This window comes from Panthera onca, chromosome A1 (genome assembly GCF_046562875.1).
Source record: "Panthera onca isolate mPanOnc1 chromosome A1, mPanOnc1 haplotype 2, whole genome shotgun sequence".
Classification (NCBI taxonomy): Eukaryota; Metazoa; Chordata; class Mammalia; order Carnivora; family Felidae; genus Panthera; species Panthera onca.
This window is the reverse complement of record NC_138339.1, coordinates 174,269,279-174,294,781: the sequence shown is the minus strand read 5'-3', so window position 1 is coordinate 174,294,781 and position 25,503 is coordinate 174,269,279. Positions and strand designations below refer to the sequence as shown.

Genomic DNA, 25,503 nt, shown 5'->3' with positions numbered 1-25,503 from the left:
AGTAAGAGGAAAGGCAATAAACAGATAAATTAGGATGTAACAGACAGTAGTAAGTGCAATGAGGAGAATCGAAATAGGTTTAGGAAGAAAAACAAAATAGGTTTATGTGGTAGAGTGACAGGATGGCTGCTTAGCACAGCCTCTCTGAAGAGGTGACCAGAATGGCAGGGAGTCACCATGAAGAGATCACAGGGAAGGGGTTTCCAGGCAGAGGGAACAGCAATACAAATCCTAAGCCAGAATGAGCTTGGTGTGTTCAAGTCAAAGAAAGGCCAATGTGGCTGGAGGGTTGCAGATAAGCAGGAGATGGGATGAAATCAGGCCAGGGTATTTTATTCTAAATATAAGGGAAGCCACCAGAAGGTTTCCAGCAGAGGAACAGGGGAACGACATGACCTGAGCTCCCCTGACTGTGTGGTATAGAGCGTGGATTGCAGCAGGGCAAGAATGGAAGCAGGGAGACCAGCTCCAAGGCCACAGCAGTGAGCCAGGAACGAGGAGAGTGGTGCTGGGGAGACATGGAGAGAGGCTGGATATGTTTGGCAAGAAGAGGCAACAGAAGCTGTTAGTGGAGTTGGATCTAGAGATTAAAAGGACGGCTCCTCAGATTTGGGCTTGAGCAGTCAGGTACCGTAGACGGAGGTCTCATCTACTGCCCTGGGAAGGACTGCAGGGAAGAGCAGGTCGAGGTGGGGGAGGATCGCAGGTTCTGTTTTGGACACGATGCTTAAGATGCATATTAGATGCACAAGGAAAGAGAAAGGTCAGGCAGAGCGGTGGAAGAACGAGTCTGAGTTCTGGGGAAACATCCGTGCTGGCGATTTGAGGGCCGCCGGATGTATGTGGCATTTCAAGCCATGGCACTGGGCGAGAGACGAGCTGGACAGGGAAGGCAGAGAGGGAGGGAGGAAACCTTCTGGGTGTGGTGTCATGACAGCCAAGAGAGGAGTTTCAAGGAGGAGGGAGCAATCGACTGTGTAAGATGCTGCAGAGGATTGGGTAATACTGTGACTGAGAACTGTCCATGGATTGGGTTTGCCAAGTTGTGGGTAATCCCTAGAGTAGCATCTGTGGACGGGTGAGGACAAAGCTTGTTTGGGATGGGCTCAGGCAGGGGCAGATCAAGTTTAATGATAACCAGGTCTGTGCCTGGTGGGTGGAGAAAGGCAGAAGGTTGTAGTGGTTAAGATCATGGACTCAGAAGGTTGACTTTAGGACCTGAAGGCTCTACAGCCTGGGGTTCTCTCAAAGAAGAATAATACAGAATTAATAAAAATGAGGTGTAAATGTATAAATCTCTTTAGAATGAGAAATTACAAAATAAGTTACACATTTTAAAAGTCTGACAAGGGGCGCCTAGCTAGCTCAGTTGGTAAAGCATATGATTCTAGATTTCAGGGTCGTGAGTTCAAGTCCTATGTTGGGCATAGAGATTACTTAAAACACACACACACACACACACACACACACACACACACACACACACGCGCGCGCGCGAATAAAAAATAAACAAATAATGGGGCACCTGGGTGGCTCAGTTGGTTGAGCATCCAACTTCAGCTCAAGTCATGATCTCGCAGTCCATGAGTTTGTACCCCACGTCAGGCTCTGAGCTGTCAGCACTCGGAACCTACTTCAGATTCTGTGTTTCCATCTCTCTCTGCCCCTCCCCTGCTAGTGCTTTGTCTCTCTCTCTCTCTCTCTCTCTCAAAATAAATAAACATTTTTAAAAATTTAAAATAAATGAAAGTCTGACAAATAACAATGTTTTTCTTAATTTACTGCCAGAAGCACCTGTATAATATTTTCCTTCTTGGGGTAACTGGGTGGCTCAATTAATTAGCCAACTCTTGGTTTTCTGCTTAGGTCATGGTCTCATGGATTGTGGGCTTGAGCCCTGGGTCAGCACAGAGCCTGCTTGGGATTTGCTGTCTCCCTCTCTCTGCCCCCCCCACCCCCCCCCTCTCAAAAAATAAATAATTAACCATTTATAATATTTTCCTTCTCTTTTGTCTAGATACCCTTCTTTATATGACAATGAGTTTTTCATAGGTGATAATATATACACGCCCATATATGGATACATGTGTGCATGTATTATATATATCTATATTTATATGCCATCTCTCCACTTACCTTCTGGATACTATAAATATATTTTTTATACATGGCTCACTGCAATCACTGGTGAGATTTTGAGCACTACTTTTAATAAGAGTATAGAAAACCTAACTATTTATTCTCCACTGTCACCTGGGGGCTCAGCTAGAGAGGTGGAACCAGATAGTTTCAACCAAAGTCTGTGAAATATGCTGAAGACAAAAGATAGGAAAAGTCCTTTTTAGTAACCTATTACACAAGGGTTTCTCAATTTTGCATGTTGACATTTGGAGCCAGAAAGTTTGCTATTGGAAGCTGTCTTGGGCACTGTAGGATGTTCAGCAGTGTCCCTGTCCTCTACCTACTAGATGCCAGTAGACAACCAAAAATGTCTCGAGACATTGCCAGATGCTCCCTGGGGGGGCACAGTTGTCCCGGTGAAAGCCATTGTGTCACATTAAGTGTATGTGGTCTTTGGTTGATCTATGCAGGCTGTGAATTTGTGGCTCAGGATTTTTAGGTATCTTTTCCAGTCTTGCTCTTGGATAGAGGCTTGACTTTTATTTCTACAAGAAGCGACGTGGGGTTGAAATGTCCCAGCACCTCTTTGCTCTCCTGGCACGGTGGTTCTGACCTAGAACCTCTCTCTGTTGCCAGAGCTTGCGGCAAGCTGATAAACTCTGAACTCTCAGAAGACGGACCCTGGGGGGTGAGGGGATGAAGTATATCCACAGAAGCTTGAAGAGCGAGGAGGGGTTGAGTATGAGAGCCCTCAACCAATAGATGATTAGGACTAAGGCACAACTTTTAAAAGTTGAACTGATCCTTTGTTTTTTGTTTTGTTTTGTTTTGTTTTTTTTAATGACTACAGCAAGCATTCTATTAGACAGATTTGTACATTGAACAAACTTGTTACACTAAGAGGTGGTGCAAGCTGGGCACCTGGGTGGCTCAGTCAGTTAAGCGCCTGACTTGGGCTCAAGTCATGATCTCCCGGTCTGTGAGTTCGAGCCCCAAGTCGGGCTCTGTGCTGACAGCTCAGAGCCTGGAACCTGCTTCAGATTCTGTGTCTCCCTCTCTCTCTCTGCCACTCCCCTCCTTGCACTCTGTCTCTCTCAAAAATAAATAAACATTAAAAAAAATTTAACAAGTGGTCCAAGTTGAGAACATAAATTAATTTTAATAATTGTTTAACAAGTATATGACTAATATTAAGACAAACAGGATGCTAGGAAGATTTGGAGGGAGTATCTTTAAACTTCCTGACTTAAACGAGACAAGTAAATCGAATGCCACAGCGAGATACCATTTCACACTCCCTGGGACAGCTGGAATCAAAGAAACTAAAAATAACAAGTACTGGCAAGGATGTGGAGAAATCGGAACCTTCACACAACCAAATGTGTGTGAATGTGTGTGAACCTTCACACAACCAAAGACATTTTTGGGTGGGAATGTGAAATGGTGCAGCCATCCTCAGAAGGTCAAACAGAGAGTCGCCCAATCACTCGTCGATTCCACTCCCAGATGTACACCCAAGATAATTGAAAACATGTGTCACACAAACTTGTACATACATGTTTGTAGAAGCGTTATTCCTATTAGCCAAGAAGTGGAAATAACCCAACAGATGAATGGAGAAATGAAATACAGTGTATCCATATCCGTACAATGGAATATTGTTCAGTCACCAAAACGAATGTGTGCTACCACAGGGATGAACCTTGAAATCATTGTGTTAAGTGAGGTAAGTCAGACACAAAAGGCCACATCCTGGATGTTTGCGTTTATAGGAAATGGACAGAATAAGCAGATCCATGGCAGCAGAAAGTAGATTAGTGGTTGCCAAGGGATGGAAGGAGGAGGGAATTAAGACTGACTACTAATAGGTGTGGAGTTTCTCTTTGAGGTGATGGGAATGTTCTGGAATTAGGTGGTGGGGATGGAGACACAACTTCATGAGTACAGTAAATACCACTGAACTACACTTTAGATGGGGAGTGTCATGTTCTGTGAATTATACCTCTTTTTTTTTATTAGAAGAAAAAAGAGGGAACAAAACCCAGAATTGGAAGGGTGCCTGGGCATCACATGGTACCAACTTCAAATTTTCTAGTTGAGAGACTGTGAGGATATTGTCCAAGCAATTATCTTTAAAAGCTAGTTTGAAGTGGATTTTTACTTCACTCGGGACCATTGAGATGTGAGGAGAGCTGACATTAAAAGCAGTGTGAGCCCCACAAAAAGCAAATGGAGCACCTCTGTAGACTCCTTGTTTAAATAGACACGTGTTTATTGAGGACCCACTATGTGCTGGCACTTCTCCAGGCGCTGGGGCTACGATAGGAACTAAACACAACAAAAGTACTCGAGCTCAGTTCTCGGAGACGTCCTCCCCAGACAGCACATTTCGGAAGCTGTGTTGTCAAGCTAGTGCCCACTTAGAAATCAAAACCGGTTTCATAAGGAATGGTCGAATGAACTGAGCATTTTCACCTTTAGAAAGAGAAGATTGAGGGAGAACAAGATAACTGCCTTGAAAGCTGTTTGGAAGGGAGAGGTGTTTCATTCTCCGCTGCTCCCAAGAGCAAGGCTCCCGTGAAAGGGTAGACGTCCGAGAGGTGTATTCGGGTTCTCATAAAGGAAGGAGGGAAACTCTTATCATTGTAGCGAGCATTCTGCTGGGTATTTGCACCTGCATGATCTCAGTTAATCCCCGCAATATCCCTACAAGGTGCGATGATTGGCCCTATTTTTAAAGACAACGAAAGGGAGGCTTAGCAAGATTATGTAACTACTCCAGGGTCGCACAGCCGGTCAGTGGCCAGATGACGGTCAGACCTCTCCAGGGCTGACCCCACATGCTTATCACTGCAGCACGCTGTCCTCCCACGGCCTAACACTTTCAAAAGTGTGCACATTTGTGGAGAGGGATACAACCTGGGATGTACAGGGTGGATTGGATGACCGAAACTCCTCTCCAGAAATACTGTGACACCTCGCAGTGTGCTCTCACACTGTAACGTCTCCCTTGGCTCACTGTGAGAAGGGTCAAAGTGGTAAAATGAAATTCACAATTTACAGGTCGTAGGGGGTGAGATGAGATCATGTATGTGCAGAATCCAGCACAGTGACATCAACTGTATTCAGCAAACATTTACCAAGAATCTGCTGCATGCCAGGTCCTCTGATGCGACACCAGCCTGGTCTTCGTGGCACTTACAGTTTTTTCTGACGAGTAGAGGGCACTCCATGGGACGGAAGGTCCAACTCCTTTCTGCTGGTCCCAACCCAACATCTCCTCCATGTAGGGCAGGCCAGGATGTCCATTTCATACTCATGGATTCGATCATCTGACAAACATTTCCTGGGTGCTTCTGCACATCTGACACTGTTCTGGGCACTGGAGATAAAGCAGCGAACAGAATGAGCAAAAATCTCTGTGCGGCTTGCTTTGGTGCACCCAGTAAACAAATACAGATAAAATATGTATTACATTCAGGAGCGAAAAGTGCTATGGAGAAAAAAACTAAAGCCTGGAAAAGGACTAAAGGAGTCCTGGGGAGTACAGAGGCTGCGGTTTTAAGCAGGTGGTCAGGAAAGGCCTGGCTGAGAAGGTAGGATCTTGGCCTGGACTTCAAGGAGATGAGGGAGTGAGCCATGGAGGTACTGAAGGGAAGAGAGTGTGGGGCGAGGAAGAGCAAAAGCAAATGCTGGAAGAGGGAGCATGCTTGGTATGTGAGCAGGAGGTCGGAAAGGTGAGGGGCATCCAAACTCAGTAGGCATACGGGATATAGTGAAGATGTGAACTTGCTCTAAGTGAGATGGAAAGTCACTGCAGGTCTGTCTGCCGAGTTGAGAATGGCCTGCGGGGGAACAGGGCGTGAGTGGGGAGGCCAGTTTAGGAGGCTGGGGCAGGTGGGATGATCCCTGCACCCTGTTCACACCCTTATCCCTGGAATGTGTGAATGGTTACATTACATAGCCAAAGGAGTTTTGCAGATGCAATTAAGGTTATGGACTTAAAATAGAGAGATTATTCTGGATTGTCCTGATGGGCCCAGTCTAAACACAAAGGCCCTTAAAAGCAGAGAGCTTTCTTCAGCTGGAGTAAGAGGAAGGTGGCAGAAAGAGAAGGCAGGAAGAGGAAACCATGAAAAGCATCTGAGTCCTGACAAGGACCTGAAGGAAGCTAGAAGAGGATTTTCCCCTCAGAGGCTCCAGATTAAAGCCCAAGCCAATGGACACCTTGATCCTGGTCTCACCGAGACCCTGAGCAGAGAATCTGGCCAAAGTCCCCGGACCTCTGACCTTCACATTTGCAAGATAAGAAGTCGGTGTTGTTTGAAGTTGTTACATCTGCGGTGATTTGTTTAGGCAGCAATAGGAACTGGAACAGGGATTGTTGCAGTAATTCACATGAGAGATTATGACGGCGTGGGCCCTTGAAGCTAGACTCCAGAGGACTTCCTGATGGCTGCAGCACAGAGAAAGGGAGGAATCAAGAATGACTCAAGGGTTTTCACCTGAGCTATAGGAAAGATTGTGCTGCCACTACCTGAGGTCGAAAGATTATGTGAGGAGCAGGTCTGCGCGGGAAGATGGAGAATTTGGCGGCATCTATGTGAAGTTTGAGGCGCCTGGAAAACATCTAAGTGGAAACGTCTAGGAGGTAGATAGAAAGTCTAGGTTTGGAGACAGGTCTACACTGGAGAAATAAATTTGAGAATCATGAGCATATAGATGATATTTAAAGCCATGAGACTAAGTGGGATTATTGAGGTGAACACCACTCTAACATTATCACCCTCTCCAGAGATTTTAGAATCTCTTCCCCTTAACTATGGGTGGATTCTGTGAACATAGTGAGATTTTTCTCCTATGATTACGTTACAGTATATGGCAAAGGGGATTTTGCAGGTATAACTAAGGTTACTGTATAGGTCTGCTAGGGCTGCCGTAACAAAATCCCACTGACTGGGAAGATAGAAGTCTGAGACCAGGGTGCCAGCATGGTCAGTTACCAGGGAGAAGTCTCTTCCTGGTTTACAGATGGCCACTGCCTTGCTGTGTCCCTGCCTGGTAGCAAGAGAGAAAGAAAGCAGCTGAGGGATGGGGTGGGAGGGCACAAAGAGGAAGCCCCCTGGCACGTCTTGTTACAAGGGCACTAAACCCATCATGAAGGCCCCACCCTCATGACCTCTTCAAACCCTAATTACCTCCCAAAGGCCCCATCTCCAAATACCATCACACTGGCTAGGGGTTAGGGGCTCAGCATATGAATGGGGAGCAGATACCAACATTCAGTCCATAGTTGTTACTAATCAGCTGACTTCGATTTAGTCAAAGGGGATAATCAAGTGCACCTGACCTAATTCCATGAGCCCTCTGAATCTGGCTCTAGAGGGCAGAGACGGGAGAGGAGAGGAATTTGAAGCAAGAGGGATTACATGCATAAGAAAGTCTCCATCTCTAGCTTTGAAGCTGGAGGATGGGAGCCACATGGCAAGGAACGTAGGCAGCCTGTAGGAGCCAAGGGCAGTTCCCAGCTGAAAACCAGAGGGAGAATGGGGGCCTCAGTCCTACAATCTTGTGGAACTGAACTCTAAAGCTGAGCGTGACTGAGCTTGGAAAGCAGGTCTTCTCCAGAACCTGCAGATGAGAACGCAGCCCAGCTGACCCGCTGACTTCCGTTTCTGAGACCCTGAGCAGAGGACCCATCCACACCACGCATTGACTTCTGACCTACAGAACTGTGAGTCGACAAGGGATGTCCGTGTAAGCCACTTGGTTTGTGGTAACGTATTATGCCATAAATAGAAAACTAATACAATCACCAAGGGAATGAGCTTGGACAGAGATGAGACAAGTTTCCAGGGCTGAGCCCTGGAGCACCCTACTATTTAAGGCTAGTGGAAAGAAGAAAAAACAGAAAAAGGAGATAGGATGGGATAGACAGGAGGAAAGTCAAGAAAGAGTGGGATCCTGGAGGCTGAGGGAAGGAAGTGTTTCTAGGAGGAGGGAGTAATGTTCAATGGAATGGTTCAGAAGCTCACATTGACCCTGATGCTCTGTTAAGGTTGAAAAACATTCTCTGAGAACGTTTCCTGTAGCCTGGGTTCAGGGAGAGAAGAGAATAACCTGATGGAAGAGACTGCCTACCTGTCTCTTTATTCTTTTTGTTGTTGTTGTTGTTTGGGGGAGGGGTGGCTTTGAGAGTAAATTCTGGGATTTATAGACAAAGGAGAGGACTAGAAATTCAGCGTGGTTACAGGGAAGCTCCCCGTGCCCCCTTTACATGGATTCAAATCTCCCTGTTCAAGAAAGTGTTGGAACAATGTCTCAATATTGCACAGTGAAGAAATGACTTTGTAGGTCCTTTGAAAGTAACAAGGTAGATGTTTACCAATCCTCTCTTCTTTGTCTTGGTACACCAGTGGAATCGATTTCCCAGCATGCCTTATTACTAGGTGGAGGTGTTAGCCAGAGAATTGTAGGCTAAAGTGATGCCTCCTGTTTCCAGGCATGGGCATAAAACCCCTGCAAATTCCATGGGCTGTCTGGGCCTGTCAGTCAGCTGAATGCAGAGAATCCAGAAGGCCCTAGGTGATGGCCTCACTACAACATGGAAGAAGTTTGGGTCCCAAGTCACTACTTAGAGAGGAGCCACATGTCCTGCCTTGGACTATGATATGCATGAAAAATTGTGTTGAGCCACTGAGATTTTGGGTTTTTTTTGTTATAACAACTCACATTAATAACCCCAACTAATACAGAAAGGTTCTTCTTATATTGGGTGTTCAATGATCTCCTTCCTTCAGCCCTTTACCCCACAAGATACAGACAAGATATGAGCCCAGAAGATATAATCTCATATTTAAATGTTAAGATTTAGGCTTCTTGGAAGTAAATCTGGCATTTAGATTTGAACTAACTGAAACACTCACAGTGAGACCACACATAATAAGATCAGAAGAGAAAAGAAAGTTGATTAAAGCTAGAAGCGTTTCCAATTGTTGGTAGGTTCAGAAAGAAAATATTCCAACACAGAGAGTATATTATTACAAACATTTACTGAGGACCAGAGTCTAGGCCAGGCACTGGGGAAAGGAGAGGGGGCCATTTTGATATACAAAGCTAAGTAAGATACTCTTCTTTTCACACAGTTGTGTTGATACACACACATACAGAGAATTATTCAATTCAATGAAGCCAGGAAGTGCCTAATAGAACAAAAACAGTAACAACGAAAATACAATGAGAAACAGAAGGGGAAAAAAGCCAAATGGCATCAGAACTTGGCAGGGTGTGAGATCTAGAAAAAGATGAAATTTGAGTAGATCTTTGAATGATGGGAAGGACTTTGGAGGGGGGGACAAATGTAGAATTATAACACCAGGTCCCAAAAGAGAGTCATTCGATGGGGCGTGTGTATCAGGATGAATGTATGAATGCTTATGTGGAGTGAGTAGAGACAAGATTGGAAAGATGGGAGGAAGAGTCTGGCTTTTTTTGGGGGGGTGCATAAATTCAGGAAATAAGAAACTCTTGAGCTGTACTGCTGAAGTACAGTTTCAAATCCCTCAGTGGGGTTATGGACCTTCCAGAAATCCTCCACTGCAACAGACCGCCTGGCAAGCTGTGAATTCAGAGAGGAGATGGACATTTTTTATCAAAGCCTGAGATGAAAGGCAGAGCAGCAAGCATCACATGGCTTTCCCAAATTTGGCTGCACCTGCAAAGCCATAGGAACTCTTTTCAATTACGGGAGGTAAAAAGACCACTGGTTAAGTCAGGGACGCTTTAGCCACATTTTCTTCCAGATAACATTGTCTCTTAATACAAAGGAGCCCAGTTGGTAATGTTTTCTTTTAAGATTGAGGATGTTTAACATAAAACCTATTGAGATGGTCAATACTGAGTTCATCAAATATTTCTGGCTCTCCACCTTCTGGGCACGTGGTCGGGATGGTATTTCTGTGCCCCTTTTGAGGTTTGGTATGGCCACAAGACTTACTTTGACTAAACAGACGTAAGAAGTGATGTGCATAATTTTTAGTGAGGAGCTTTAAGAGCCTGTGTATGGTTTTATGCTGTATTCCCCTGCTGAAGCAGTCAGCAAAATAGAGGTCTATTAACATAGAATCTCTATCAGCCTGGGGGCACCTGGGTGGCTCAGTTGGTTAAGTGTCTGACTCTTGACTTTGGTTCAGGTCATGATTTCACTGTTCATGGGTTCGAGCCCCGCGTCCGGCTCTGTGCTGACAGCTCAGATTCTGTGTCTCCCTCTCTCTCTGCTCCTCCCTTGCTCTCTCTCTCTCTCTCTCTCTCTCAAAAATAAATAAGCATTACAAAAAAAATTAGTAAAATTAAAAAAAAATAAAAAACAAAAGAATCTCTATCAGCCTGGATGAGCACACTCCCCCTAACCTGAGTCAGACTGAAAATAAACTTTTGTTGTGTAAACCACTGAGATTCAGGGTTTATAGGTTACTTCCGCTTACTCTGGCTCATACTAACTGATAAACCCATATTGCTGGTTATGAAGATATGTAATTTACATTACAGTGGTTTCCTACACTGTTAAAATAATTTCCCAAGACAATTGCAATTCATTTGAAGGTTGGAGAGAGTCCTAGTCCATTCCAGCTACTAAAACAGAATACCGTAGGCTGGGTGGCTTATAAACAACAGAAACGTATTCCTCAGAGTTCTAGAGGTCGGGAAGTCCGGGACCGACTCTGTCTGGTGAGGGCCTGCTGCTTGAGTCACAGACGGCTGTCTTCTGGCTGTGTTCTCCAATGGCAGAAAGGGCAAGGGAGCTCTCTGGAGTCTCTTGGCATTAATCCCACTCCACCTTCATGACCTAATCCCTTCTCAAAATCCCCACCTCCAAATACCATCACACTGCGCCTCAGATTCTGACGTGAATTTGGGGCAGAAGGACACAAACATTCAGCTATGAGATGAGAATATGAAATGAATCCGTATCTTATCTGATAAAACTTGACAAGAGGTTGGAGAGAAGTGAAATCAGGAAGGGAGACTAGGAGAGAGGGTCCAGTGACGTAGCAGAAGAACCAGGTGAGTGTGGTTGCTTAGCTGCCACATAGCTCCCAGGAGGAGTGACCAACTCTCTCAAATGCTGTCGATGAGAACTGACCATTTGATTTATGAAGTCATCAGTGACCCGGGTCAGAACAGGTTTTGATGGGTGGTGTTGGGGGAGGGGACAAACTCTGACTGGAAGGAGTTTAAGGAAAAGAGGAAACAGGGAAATAGAAATAGGGAATATAGACATCATTTGTTGTTGTTGTTTTAACAAATTCACTATAAAGGGGCGCAGAGAAGTGGAATGGTAGCTAGAGGGGAAAATGGAGTCACGAGAGGTTTTTTTGTTTGTTTGTTTTAAGAGAGAATAACATTTGTGGCACCTGGGTAGCTCAGTTGGTTAAGTGTCTGACTCTTGACTTCCGTTCAGGTCATGATCTCACAGTTAGTGGGTTCGAGCCCCACATCAGGCTCCTCACTGACAGTGCAGCACCTGCTTGGGATTCTCTCTCTTTCTCTCTCCTCCTCCTCCTCCTCCTCCTCCTCCTCCTCCTCTCTCTGCCCCTCCTCCACTCGTGCTTTCTCTACCTCTCTCTCTCTCTCTTTCTCTCAAAATAAATAAATAAAAAGAAAGAGAGCATAGCATTTATTTTTATGCTGGCAAGAATGATTAAGTAGGGAGGGAAAATTTTGCTATTGCAAGAGAAAGGGGAGAGATTTTCTGGAGCCATATCCTTACATATGTCACATGGTATATTAGTTATCTCTTGCACCATAACAAATCATCCTCAAACTTAATGGCTTCAAACAATAAACATTGATTATCTCATGATTTCTGTGGCTTAGAGATCCAGGGGTGCCTTGTTGAGGACCTCTGGCTCAGGATCTTTCCCAAGACCACAATCAAGAGTCAGCCCCAGCTGCCTTGTCTCAAGGCTCCACTGGGTCAGGATCCATTTCCATGTTACTTGCTCTATTGGTGGCAGGCTTCAGGTCCTTGTTGGCCTTTGGTTAGAGGACCATCCAATCCTTGCCAGGTGGGGCTCTCTATGGAGCATCTCACAAAATGGCAGCTGACTTCCCCCAGAGCAAGAGCCGAGAGAGAAAGGGGGGGGAGAGGGAGTCATCATTTCTGTAATTTAATTAGGAAATGCCATCCCATCACTTTTTGGTTAGAAGCAAATCACTAGGTCCAGCCCACACTCAAAAGGAGAGGTTGACACAAAGGCATGAATTCCAGGAAGTGGGGGTCATTCAGGGGCATCTGAGAGGTCACCTACCAGAAAGGAGATGGGGTCTAATGCCCAAGTGGAGAGGCTGGCCCTCGCTGTGAGCAGTGGTTGTCCATTTGTAGTCACAGGAAAGAAGGCAGCATTTGTGGGTGTGAAATTGGTAGGTAGGTAGGTTGCTGTGGGGGTTCAGTGCGGTATCTGCTCATTAGCACCGAATACCTGGTAGAATGGTAGGAGATCACACGAAGATCCAGGGTTTGCTTTCCTTTCTTCCTCTGTCGGAGCCTTCAGCATAGCCAGGATTCTAAATCTAGACTGACACAGCTCTACCCTCTCAAATCCTTAACAGTGGTGCATTTAAAGCACACTACCAGGGTTTACTAACAGTTTTATTCTTTGACTCATAAAAATGTCAGAAGACCCACAAGGAAGCATGAGTAGGAGAAGGAAACAAGGAAGTGAGAGAAAAGATGTGGCTCCGTCTGAGGAATTCACTCACCAGCTGGGTTTTCACGCATGGGTTTCTCTCACTTTTCAAAAGCCCTATTAAGCCAGAAGACTTTGCCTTTCAACATTTGTAGTTCAAGGGAAAAGGCTTTTTAGTGGCTTGTTTTGTTGAAGCAGAAAAGTGAGACAAATTTTTCTTTCTTTCTTTTTGTAAATTGAAGAATAATTGACGTACAATATTGTTTTAGGTGTACAACATAGTGATTTAATGTTTATATATGTTATAAAATGGTCATCACAGTAAGTGTAGTTACCTTATCACCAAAGTTGTTACAATATTATTGACTATAGTCTCTGTGCTGTGCATCATATCCCAGTGTCTTATTTACTTTATAACTGGACGTTTGTACCTCTTATCCCTTTCACCTATGTTGCCCATTCCCCCCCCACACAACTCCCTTCTGGCAACCACCAGTTTGTTCTCTGTATCTATGAGTCTGTTTCTGTTTTGTTTTGTTTGCTTGTTTTATTTTTTAGATTCCATGTATAAATGAATCATACAGTATTTTTCCTTTTTGGTCTGACTTATTTCACTTAGCATAGTACCCTCTAGGTCCATCCATGTTGTCACAAATGGCAAGAATTCATTCTTTTTTATGGCTGAGTAGTAGTCCAGTGTGTGTGTGTGTGTGTGTGTGTGTGTGTGTGTGTGTGTAGCATTATTTACAATAGCAGAGATAGAGAAGAATGTAAACATCTGTGATTAGATGAATGGATAAAGAAGATGTGATACACACACACACACACACACACACACACACTGTGGTATATATGTATGTGTGTGTGTATGTATGTACACATCTTCTTTATCCATTCATGTATTCACAGATGTTTACATTCTTCCCTATCTCCGCTACTGTATATAATGCTATAATGAATAGGAGACGAAATTTTCTAGCTTGACTAACAGCATCCCAGACCCATCTGCCCACAGTCATGATAAAGTGAATTTCAGCTTGGAGAGCAGAGTACATCAGAAACAGTAAATCATCAAGGGGCTTCTGTGGATTTTTCCAGGATGTCAGAAGGGAAATCTTACTGTTGCAAAGGGGGGCGCCATTCACACAGGGTACAATGTGAACGATGCTTCTTAGGCGCCTGATGGGGTGCTCCTGGCACAAATTAGGAGCTCAGGAAGAGCAGTTCTTATGATTGGCTCATCCCCATCTCCAAATGACTTAGTGTTCTCTGCCTTGCTATTATATGGATGAAATTTATCCCAGATGTGTTCTGTCCAGCTTTGCCCCCATCTTTTAGTCCAGAACCCCAAGTACCTTCTCTTCGCCCACTCCTGACCCTCTTGTGAGGGTATTTCCCCAGCCGAAAGCAAACGGAACCATTTGGAATTCTCCAAACCTTCCCCAAGGCTTGCCCTCTGCTTCTACAACTACCAGCCCTGTTCTTCCTGCAGGAAGAGCTTGCAGTCGTGTACTAGAGCGGCCTTTATACCGCCTCACCCATGAAGGTGACCTGGCCTGGAGCGATGCCCCAAGCTTACTGCAGCGGACAAGTCTTTATTTTCAGGGAACCCTTTTTGAGTAAGCCTCCGGGGTGCGATCAGGGTAGAAACACGGCCTGGATCTAGTCCCCAGAGCTTCAGCTGGAAGACAAACCCTCCTCTTTATCTCAAAGACCGCATTCTCTTGGCCTCTGACAAGCGCTAGCAAAAATAACTCCAAGGAGTGCGCTAGCCACCGAACCCCGCGGCCTGGGGATGCGGATCGCTTGCCACCTCCCAGCGCTTCTCTGCTCTGGGAAGGGTCGCTGTCCCGGGGCGCACGGTGTGGGGGGTGCGGAAGCCCACTTTCCTCCTCTCACACTGAAGGGGAGGGCGAACGTGGGGCGCTGGCATTTCCGAGGCTGAGGGAGTCTGAGGCTTGAGGAAGGCCTCAAGGTCGGAGGAGGCTTGGATCTCGACTGGTCCTCCAGGGCCCGGGCCAGGGGCAAGCTAAGCCTCTGCCTCCTGCTGAGCTCCCGGGCTGCGCTCCCGCCGCCGGCACCGGATTCTGGCCCGGCCCAGGCCTGTCGCCCAGTGGGTGCATCGGAGAAAACAGAGACGTGGGGGCCTTTGGCGGGTGCGGGTGGTGAAGCTGCCGAGGCCTGCGTGTACATTCAGCTTTGTTATTCCTCACAGCCTCCAAAGACGCAGACGCCCCGGCTCCAGGGAGACAAAGAGGCCCGAGGGCGACTTTTCCCAGCGGGAGGTGGCGGGGGCTTTGGAAAGGTGGTAGGTGGGTAGTTGTTCCCCGCGGCCTCCCCTCGGCCCGACCACATCGGAAAACAAACGCCTTCTGCCTTCGGCGAGGGCAGTCCCCTCCCTGGAACCCGAAACTCGACGTTTTCTTCTCCCCCAGGTGGGTCACGACCTCCCTCCGTCAGACCCGGGGACAAGTTCAGGGTTCTCTAGTTTTGCGCAGAGCAGAGACTCACGTTGAGTAATGCGAGCCCAAAACTTGGAGAGGGAGAAGAGCGCCTCTCCCACCCGCTAGGTTCCCAAAGTCTGCACCTCAGTAACAAAACTCAAGGCAGCTTTCGAGAAAGGAAACGGTCTCCAAAGACCCCGGGGAGTGGGTGCGCGCTGACCTGTGCCACCCGCTGTGCGTTCGGGAATTCATGTGGGGGGGGGGGAGGGGAGGGGGTGTAGCCGGTGTGGGGGCTCAGAGAGACTCAGCTCTGCTGCGGCCGACCCCCGTCCCGGTGGTATCAGGCATTCGAGACTCGCGGGTGCAGTCTCCCCGCCTCCCAGAGAGGTGAAGGGCGCTGCTGCCGCGGGCTCATGTTTATTCACGCGGCCTTAAACAGTCCGTTCGAATACATATTCATCAACCGCTCTAACTACTTACTCAAGTCTAGGTTTGCAGGAGAAAACCGAGTCCCTGGAAAGGAAGAACAGCCAACTTGGGCTTGGGCTCCAGAAGCGCGAGGAAGCCCTGGTCTGGGGCAAAGCAGCCTACGCTTTTGTCCCATAGCCCAGTTCCCAAGCGGCCCCGAAGTGAGGCGGTGGCTGAGAAGCGGGATTGGGGCGATTAGCTAAGGGCCTTATTTATGCCCCCAGGCTCGCTGGAAGCTGGGAAGAGCTCCCAGGTTGTCCTAAAGGTCTATAAGGGCAGATTTCCCAGGGAAAAACAAGAGCTTTAACTCCACGTCCCACGCTTGCACCCACCCCGCTTCTAAAGTGCTATCATAATTGCTGTTTGTTTTTCGTAAGTAAGTTTCAGGCAGCACAGAATGCGTTTTCCACTGTGGGTCTGCAGGGATTAAATTCGTGGAGGAGAGGCTGGCCCCAATTCCAGAGACTCCTCTTTCTAAGGCGGCTCCAACCGCAGAGCGGGCGTTGCAGGGGCTGAGGACGGGTGGGGGTGGGGGGGCTTCAGGGCCCTTCCTCGCTTCGGGATCCCTCAGTTCCACGCGGAACGTGTCAGAGCCCGCGTGATCATCGCCTCCCACTCCTGCCCTCCCCAACCGGACCACTCTTCTCAGTAGGGGCTGAAGCGGCAGGGACCTTGCAGAGGAGTCTGGGTTGGGGGGGGGGGGGCGTCTGGAAGTCTGGGGTTCCTGCTGTTGGGCAGGTCCTGTTCCTCACCCGCCCTCGGCTGCACCTTTCCCAGGTGTTGAACCCGAAGGCAAGAGGGAGTGTCAATAGTGCTGCAGTTCTATTCGTTTTCTCATCCCTATGTCCTTTTTCTTTCACCTTCTCTCTCTACCTTCCGTTTCGCTCAGCACCCACTTTTCCTACGCCTCCCTGAAAAGGTTCTCTATCTGCTCTCCCAGGCGCTCTCTCTCCTCGCCACTGAGCCGGTCTATGCTGGCAGGGTGAGGCCATGTAGGCCACCATTCAGGTGATCCAGTTTAAAGCAAACAGCCTTACCAAAATTTCAGCTAGGCAGGAGAGAGTGAGGGGGAGCGCTCGCGAAAACGTTGGTGGGAAGAATTCGCGTGTGTTTTTTGGGCGCAGTCATAATTCCACGCAATTTCTTCCGACTCGACGCACGCTCGCATGGACTTCAGTCTGTCGGAATCTCGGCGGCTATTCCCACACCCGGGCTTTACGTTATATATGGCGGTAAATGAACCCGGGTCCACTCCAAAGCAGGTGTGTGTGTGTGTGTGTGTGTGTGTGTGCGCGCGCGCGCGCGCGCCCGCCCGAACTTTTGAACATAAAATGAGCAAATGGGGAAAGCGCTGTAAAGTCCCCTGAACTCACTGGCGGTACCTGCGGGGAACTCTGGAGAGGACAGACTGAGTTTCCTGCGGTGTCATGGGGGTAATATTCTGGGAAGCTTGCCACCCCCCACTCCTTCCCCCGACACACACATCCTGGGTTCCTGAGAGCCCTTTTAAAGGTATTCCCTCTTGCAAACAGACTTCTCTCTACTCCTGACCTTATGAAAAAGGGAGCCCCAGTGGAGCCAACCGAATCTGAAAAGCCTCACTTGGTCTCTGTTATCCTAGGCTGCGCCTCTCCCTTTGAGATTCCAAGCTTTCTGCGAGTGGCTAATTACCTTGGGGTGATCCCGAAATAAAATAGTAAGGCTGGGCCGGGTAGGGAGGAGGCTGTTCAAGTGAAATTGACAATCCAGTAATATCATTCCGTGAAGAGACTCTGAAGACGTCCTCGTAATTTCCCTCAAGAAATCTGGTTTTACTGGTCGATCTCAGTAGGAGAATTCTTTGCCTAGAGGCTGGAAATGAGTAATAGGCCGTGTGTCTCCAAGTACTCGGCTAATATGACAATAAATACATTCAAAGAGAGCAACGGGGTGTTTACAATTAGTACCCAAACTTGTGCTGTTTGTCAAGAAGTCCCTAAATAACCCCTCCCCCAATCAAGCGAAGAGCCCAAAGGAGGTAGAAATCAGGTGGAAACATCTTCAAAAGGAATTAAAAAGCCGAAGCCGATTTTATTTCCTTCAGTCAAGTGTGAATGATGGGGCGGCCGCGGCGACAGTGACGGAGGCTACCTGACAAAGCATGCACTGAAGGGGCTGGGGTGGGGAGTGGGACCGGGCGGTTGGGGTCACCAAAGCGAAGATGCCTTTACCGGTTGCCCTGTGGCTACCACTTCCCCGCTTTGCGTCGAGGCGGTCGCCGGAGGCCCAGCGGCCACCTGGAACCTGGAACCCCAATCCAACAGGTCGCTGCCTCCCCCTCAAATGCGCATCACCCCGAATCGCTATGAATTTTATCACCTTAAAGTGACTTTGAACGGGTTTATCCCGGATAGAGCTCACTGCAAGTTTTTCAGATTTGTCAGTTTCTAAGAATTTGCATGAAGCTGAAACCGTGAAGGCTCGGGTTACACTTTAAAATATGCGAGGCTTCCGCGCGGCCCCCCTCACTTGGTAAGGCTCAATTGCTTCTTTAAAAAAGAAGAAGGAAAAAAAAAACCTGCTTTTAGAGTTTGGGATTCTCCCTCCTCCCTTTGTCACCACAATTCAGAAGCAATTGTCACCGCTTCTCAAAACCCAGTTTCCCGCCAGCCGTCGGGGAGGTCGGGAGAGCTGCTGTTCCGAGGGCCCTCGGAGTTTCCACGCGTTTGCAGGGACCTGTCAGCTCTGTCTATAATTTGCATTGTTCATATAAGTTAGGGGCAACTCAGAAAGCAACTGGAAAGCTCGACGGCTGGGTGGCCCAGCGGCCCGGTGGGCCTGGCGGTCAACTATCGAAAATAATGGACTTCGTCTGCTGTAAAGGGTTCTCCCGACGTCTGCCTCCAGGGCAACACAAGGAATCCAAGGACTGCCCAGATCTCTGCGGGTTCGCGCCCTGCCTCCGCCGGCAATTCAGCCAGAAGGTTCCCTAGTCCTGTGGAATTGGGTCAAAGACGTACAGACAGGAGGGGGGGCAAGGGGAGAAAATTAAGAGAAAGCCATGCTTTAAGTGTATTCTAATTCTTTAAAGGGGTGGGTACAATGTTTCTATGCGGCCTGCTGGGGCGCCTCAAAAGCTCTGGCTTTGGGGTGGATTTAGAGGTGAGGACAGGAATGGGGGGGCAGTAGTTGTTCCTCTCTTGTTCGGTTTTTAGGTCTTTTCCAGCAGCCCAGATGGACAAAGGAAGGAAGAACCCTCAGAAAAGTGGGGGCGATCTTCCCTCCTGGACCACTCCCTGAGATAAAGGGGGCGGGGATGGTAGGGGGCGGTGAAAGGCAAAGCGACCTTGGTATTTCCCCTCCCCCCACATCCACAGGAGGCGCGGCTTCCCGCATGAAATTTAGATTCCTTCATTCCACAATTCTTCATTCAGCACCTACCATGTACCAGACACTGTATTAGACTCTCAAAAACGCAGCATTAATGTAAATCAGGCCCCAAGCCCAGAGCCTAAGGATTGGCTCCCCGGAATGTTCTAAGATCAGCACACACCTTGGGATCGCCAGACTTGCTGTTCTACAGATTCCAACGCTGGGCAAACGGACACAAGGAAACCTAACTTCTGCATAACTTCTACTTCTCCCTTCCTTTTTTCTTTTTTCAAGTACCAAAGGACCATTAATTAGAAGAATAATTACTGCTACCCTATATTATCCCAACCTGTTCACTTTCTATCTGGTATAGACAATGCTAATAATGGCAATTATTGCTTCTATAAACATCCCGAGGCAGCACTCTCCTCCCGCGGTGTGTGTGTGTGTGTGTGTGTGTGTGTGTGTGTGTGTTTAAAGAATATATATAAAAAGTTCCCCCGCTCATTTGCATAGCTTCATCTTTACCTTTTCCCATTCAACCCTTGCAAAAAGCATATCTATTCAAAGCCCTTGCAAAAAGCATATCTATTCAAAGGGCATTTAGTCCATTTCTTTCTTGGCCGGTAAACCTATTCATCAATTGTTCTGCCTTGTAGATCGCATTCTAATGCTAATCTAGCGTGTTAAATATCTTTTTGTTCCCCTTTCACCGTTTTGTCATTCAGTTTATCCAGTTTTGGTCACCCATTTTATTTATTTATGCGCCTGCTCCTATTCAGGGGCTCATGTATTTTTTATTATGTTGTTTCACTGTCACGCAGTGTCAACTTAGTCTATTCAATGGGGGCTACTTGAAGGCCGGAGGGACAAAGCGTGTACACATTGCGCCGCTATTCATTCCGGCCAGCTGGATCGGCTGAAAAAAAAACCTTGTGAAAAGAAACGCCTCACAATGGACACAGAAGAAGTGCACAATGCTAACAGTTTTCCAAATACCACTGATTGGTTTCTTCACAATGAGGAGAAAGCCGCCGCTTTTTCTTAGCTCCACTTCAACAAACAACACTCTCACAAAACCTCCCAACCCTGCGTTTTGTTCCCGGACAAAACCTCCTCGACTGTCTAAACGCTCCCACTGAAGGACAAAAAAAAAAAAAAAAAGATGGAAAAAAAAAAAGCTCTTTCACTATGCCTTCTCTCCCCCCTCCCCCGCCCTTTTTCCCCCTGCAAGAGAGAAAAAAGAAATGGGGGGGGGGGATTGTCAGTGAATTAATAATATCAGTCTTTTAAAAGAAGAGGGCTGACCTTTGAGATGCACTGGGCTGAGGGAGAAAGAACGGGGGAGAGATTAATAAAGTTTGGACGGCGCTCTCTCTGCCTGCGCGGGGCTGTGGGCTCAAGAAAGACACCGACGCGGAGGCCCGCGAGTTGCGGGGAACTTCCCTCGCCCGCAGGGGGCGGCGGCGGCGGGGAGCGCCCGCGCCGAGCGGCGCTCTGATTGGCTGGCGCGCGGGTCCCTATCTGCTCCGGGGAGCGGGTCGGACCTTCTCTCCAGCTTCTGCGCCCCTCGCGGAGGCCGCCCGGAGTCGGGGGCTGAGAAGGGGCGCACGCTGTTTTGTTCTTGCTTCTTGCGTGGGCGGGGGACTGAGGGGGAGAGGAAATTGTCAATAGAAGTGACAACAGCGGCCAGCTCCACTGCTTCCCGGAAGCCATCTCTCGCACGGCGGCGTCCCCCAGCTCTGCTTCTTCATGCTGGAACAGAATAAATTCCACCTGTTTGCGCAAAGCCCGAAGGCAGCACGTCTGGCCCCTCCGATGTGAGGCTTGTTTACAGCCTTTGGGCAACCGTGACTACCTAAAAAATGTCGTTGTGGTTTTCTGAAGCCTTAAAAGGAAAGGAAAATGTAGGGAGGGAGGGACGGAGGGAAGGAAGGAAGGAAGGAAAGAAGGAAGGAAGGGAGGGAAGGAAAGGAAGGAAGGAAGGAAGGAAGGAAGGAAGGAAGGGGAGAGGAGATGGATGAAGAGCGAGAGATAGATCTCAAGTCTGCATCAGCTCTTTGCCTAGTCCCAGCGCTGTATTTGTGGGCGACTTTGACTCTTACACACACACACCTAGCCCCTTCTCCACTCTCTTGCCGCAGAGTCGCTCCCACTTACTTCTGCACAGGCTAACTTGGAGGGAGGCTTTCTCCAGGCGCAACTTGTTAGCAAGAGCACTGGAGTCGGAGGGGTGATAAACTAGTCACCCCCGCGGGGCCTGTGGACATACTCAACCCCACAGCCGCACAATCTGTTGGTGATGTGCTCACCGCCCCCCCTCCCCCGGCAACTCCCCACCCCCCTCCCTTCACTCATCTTTCCAGACCTCTTCTCATTCACCAACACTCAGGAGCCTTCCTCCCAGAACAAGCTGATCTTTGGGAAAAAGGGAGGGGTGGGAGGGAGCGGGGAATCTTCGGGCCGGTGGGGCCGAGCTGGAAGGCTCAGGGAGGTAACTAAGATTTAGGGCTGGGGTGATTTCCAGCAAGCCGCAGGAAGTTCCGTGTTGAGAAGTGATGGGCTGCTACAAAAGGGAAAGACGAAGCCTTGAAAGGATTTAATTAACCGTGTCAGGGATAATTACCCCTGGACAGTCCAAATTAGTTTTGCATAATCGCTCAGAACCATATGAATTAACTTATAATATTGCAAAGAGCTCAGGGAATAACAGGAGAGGGATCGTTTTAATTAGTAAATCAGGGTCAAACCAGGAGAGCCTGTTTCTCACATTTCCAAAACTTTGCATGGTTTTTAAAATATTATTCCGTTGGGGGAAAACAATGACTTAAAAGAGTCGGGTCGCTTATAAAGACGTGCAGCTCCCAGAGATGGTCTCTGTCAATGGGGAAACTAGTTTAGGACTAGTTGAGTCCTGTATCTTGAGAATTTCTATCCGGGTGGGCGGAAAAATCAAGATCACCTTACGTTAATTTTTTTTTTTCCTCTGATCTTCTTCCTGGTGCCCTATAATTTCTTTTCTAAAATGAAAATCCTTTATGATTTCAAGCCTTTCTCCAGTGGAAACTTGTCTAGCCCTGGAAATTCAACCCTCTGCATCAGAATTTGTTATACTTCTACTTTAAAGCAATTTAGTATGACAGAATAAAGCCCTAAAGAGGCCAAAAGTTGTACACTGTCGTGCGTAGTGATTACCTTTCCAAATAAAATCTTAAGGTGTAAACAAGGAATATGCCAAAGATACAGGAACAAATTACACTGACTTAAGTGGTGGGGCTCTCCTACTAACAAGATAAAGTGGTCAGGCAACTTTCCCCTCTTAAAATGTTACTGGAAACTAGTGAAATGCTTTGAACGGTCTGGATGTTTTCAATGGGCTCTGTTCTACTGCTTCATGAATGCTTTTTTTTCCCCAAGATAATACAACTACTTGGGTTTTTTTTTTATCTTCTTTCCTATTCACGATTAAAAATGTGATAAATCAGGTTTTTGGCTCTGAATAACAATGGCTTGATTTAGATTTCCTAGTAAATCTATTCAAAAGTGAAACAAAGGCTGCCTTTGCAGGATACCTTACACTTCACCTGGACCAGGCACGTAAGGGCAATTCAGATAAAAATCTTGTTAGGAACTCAACAAGAAATAGAGGATTTTCTCTTTTCCCTGGTTCAGGCTTTATTTAAACTCTTTGTTCAAAAAAAATGAACAGAGTGATAGTCGGATTCTAATTTACAGATATAGTTTAGACGTCTAATATTAAATTAGAAGATCACACAAGAAAACCATTTACACATAAAGGTTAAAACCAATACTTAAACTTTTTAAAACTTTATATTACATAAAGTCAAAATGAAACTAAATACATGTTAGCCAACTTCATTCACAAACATTAGTCAAAATATATACATTTAAAAAAGGAACAAAAAGCTATAATTGAGGTTCTTTTCTCTAAAATGTGTTTTATCATAATTTGCAAATGAATTGCAGGTAATCTAAAAAATAAGCTAATTAGGGAGGAAACTCCAAAACACATTTAAGCGGTTCAAGTTGGTGAAGAAATGCTAGCTGAAAATGAGAGACATCTGTCAAAACAATTCTGGTGTCTTTTTCTTTTTTCAGTTTTGCTAAATAATAAATATATAATTACCACTCAGACAAAAAAGTCTGATTTATTCTTAAGATAAAATTGCGATTCTAGAAATAGTCCCGCAATTTTTAAAAGTTAACTTTGACATTTGCTCAAAATGCTTTAGAGTCTAAAACCGACTCAAATTTAGGGCAACGCCAACAACACATTTTCAGACTCAGTGTTTTCACGGACATATACACATTTACAATCTTAAGGTGAACTCAGCCATAAGGGGATAATAGGAACAGTGCCTTTTATCTTTCTGTAAACTGTGTCAGAAATCCAAGCAAGTGGATTCAGGGAAACCTAGCAGTCTTTTTTTTTTTTTTTTAAGGGCTAAAATCCAACTGACAACTTTTCATCTCATACACATTTCTTGTTTGCATTCCTTGCTTTTAAGAGCTCTCGCTCTCATTTGCATATGACGTGATAAACAAAAGAAAGCGTGATCATCTCACATACAAAAGGCCATATTCGAGCCGGTCACTGGTCAAGAATGGATCCCGTCTGGGGGTTCTGCTTGAGAGAACAGAGATTTGCGAAGTCAAATAGTACAAATAGGGAGCAAGGCTGCTCAGAGTTATCTCGCTCCGAGAAACTCATGACACATCAGCTTTTCCCTCGTGCTAGCCATTTCAGACCTAACACTTGAACAGAGTGCATGCGACACAGACCAGGAGAAAAAAAAAAAAAAAAAAAAGATGAGAAACAAAAACAAAACCGACAATAAACTTCCAACAAACAAAACTGGAAAGCCCAACTTGTCAAAAACAGTTACTCCTCCACCTCTGTGGGCCCAAACGCAACAGGTTCCGAAGTGCAAAGCAAACATCAACTGCTGTCGGATACGACCGCCCTCCTTAGAGTTGGCTGCCGAAGTGCGGGTCTGAAATGATCCTGTGAATCCACACGCACACTCGCCCGAGCACTCCCGCGCTCTGCCACTCGCGCCCCGACTGGCATCTCTGCCTCTGCCTGCACCTATACATCTTATGTACATACAAACCGGGGCCCCCGTCGCGGGAGGGCGCACGGGGAGGCCGCGGAGCTCGTACCTATACATATGTACACGTGTGCACACCGGTCCTCGCGAGGCGGCCCCGCGGGGGTCATAGCGCGGCGGCGTAGGCCGCGGGGTAGGGGTCCAGCTGAGGCTTGCCCATGCCCGGCAGCAGGATGTAGGCGAGCGGCGGCTGCAGCCCGGGGCTGGGCCACGCGCTGCAGTTGCACGGGATCATGTAGCCCGGATTGCCCGGGCTGGGGTGCGAGTGCGTGTGCCCCCCGGCGGCCGCGGCCGCCGCTGCAGCCGCCGCCGCCGCGCCATGGAAGGCGCCGGCGCCCGCGGTCGGGTAGCCCAGCGACGACGCGTACGGGAGGCCGGACGACGACGACGAGATCTCTGCCATCTTTGAGCCCAAGTCGAGTAGCGAGTAGGGGCTGCCGGCGGCGGCGGCGGCGGCAGCGGCGGCGGCAGCGGCGGCCGACTGCGGGAAGAAGACGCGCGCGGCGGCGGCGGCAGCGGCGGCGGCCGCCTTCTCGGGATTGGCGAGCAGCGATTCAGGCACCAGGCCGCCGCCCGCGCCCGCGTGCAGCCCGGCGCCCGCCTTGAGCGCCGGGTGCTCGGCGTCGGCCACGCCGCCCAGGCCGTAGGGCACCGGGAAGGCGAACTTGTCCTTCTTGAGCAGCGTCTTGGGCTTGCGCCGCGGCCGGTACTTGTAGTCAGGGTGCTCCTTCATGTGCATGGCGCGCAGGCGCTTCGCCTCGTCGATGAACGGCCGCTTCTCCGACTCGGTGAGCAGCTTCCACTCGGCGCCCAGGCGCTTGCTGATCTCCGAGTTGTGCATCTTGGGGTTTTCCTGGGCCATCTTGCGCCGCTGAGCCCGCGACCACACCATGAAGGCGTTCATGGGCCGCTTGACGTGGTCCACCGGCTTGGACATGCTCTCGCCGTGCCGCGGCTGCAGCCCGCCGCCGCCGCCCGGGCCGTCGCCCTCCGCCCGGAGGAAATCAATGTTGGCTGTCCACGGGGACCCGTTCGGCCTGCCCGCGCTCGCTGCACCCCACTTCGCGCCCCGGCGTCGCTCCCGCCCGGGAAGAGGGGGCTAGGGGCCGAGCCCAGGGCCGCGCCGCGCCCCGGGCCGCCCTGGTCTCTTCGGCCGAGCTGCGGAAAATCCTCGCGGGGGCACAGTAACTTCTCGGCGGTGCCCCCACCCCACGGTGGCAGTTTGCCCTTTGCTTTCTTTTTGTCCTTTCTCCCTGGCTGCGTTTGCTCGCGAACTCCCCGCAGGTAGTCGCTGCCCCG

The 25,503-nt window shown here is 48.2% G+C and overlaps 1 protein-coding gene and 1 long non-coding RNA gene across 2 annotated transcripts; both read right to left on the bottom strand.

The window, feature by feature from the left end:
- Positions 1–3,267: 3,267 nt before the first annotated feature.
- On the bottom strand, positions 3,268–11,427 carry LOC132681918 (uncharacterized). The gene is made up of 3 exons (XR_009611316.3): positions 6,659–11,427; positions 6,412–6,577; positions 3,268–5,503 (listed from the first exon to the last, which is right to left on the bottom strand). It is a non-coding gene; the product is annotated as an uncharacterized LOC132681918 (long non-coding RNA).
- An 11,347-nt stretch (positions 11,428–22,774) lies between these two features.
- SOX21 (SRY-box transcription factor 21) lies at positions 22,775–25,145 on the bottom strand. Its single transcript, XM_060636847.2, has one exon. It carries the CDS (start codon positions 25,139–25,141, stop codon positions 24,311–24,313), a length of 831 nt encoding a protein of 276 aa, XP_060492830.1. The 5' UTR covers positions 25,142–25,145; the 3' UTR covers positions 22,775–24,310.
- Positions 25,146–25,503: the final 358 nt, after the last annotated feature.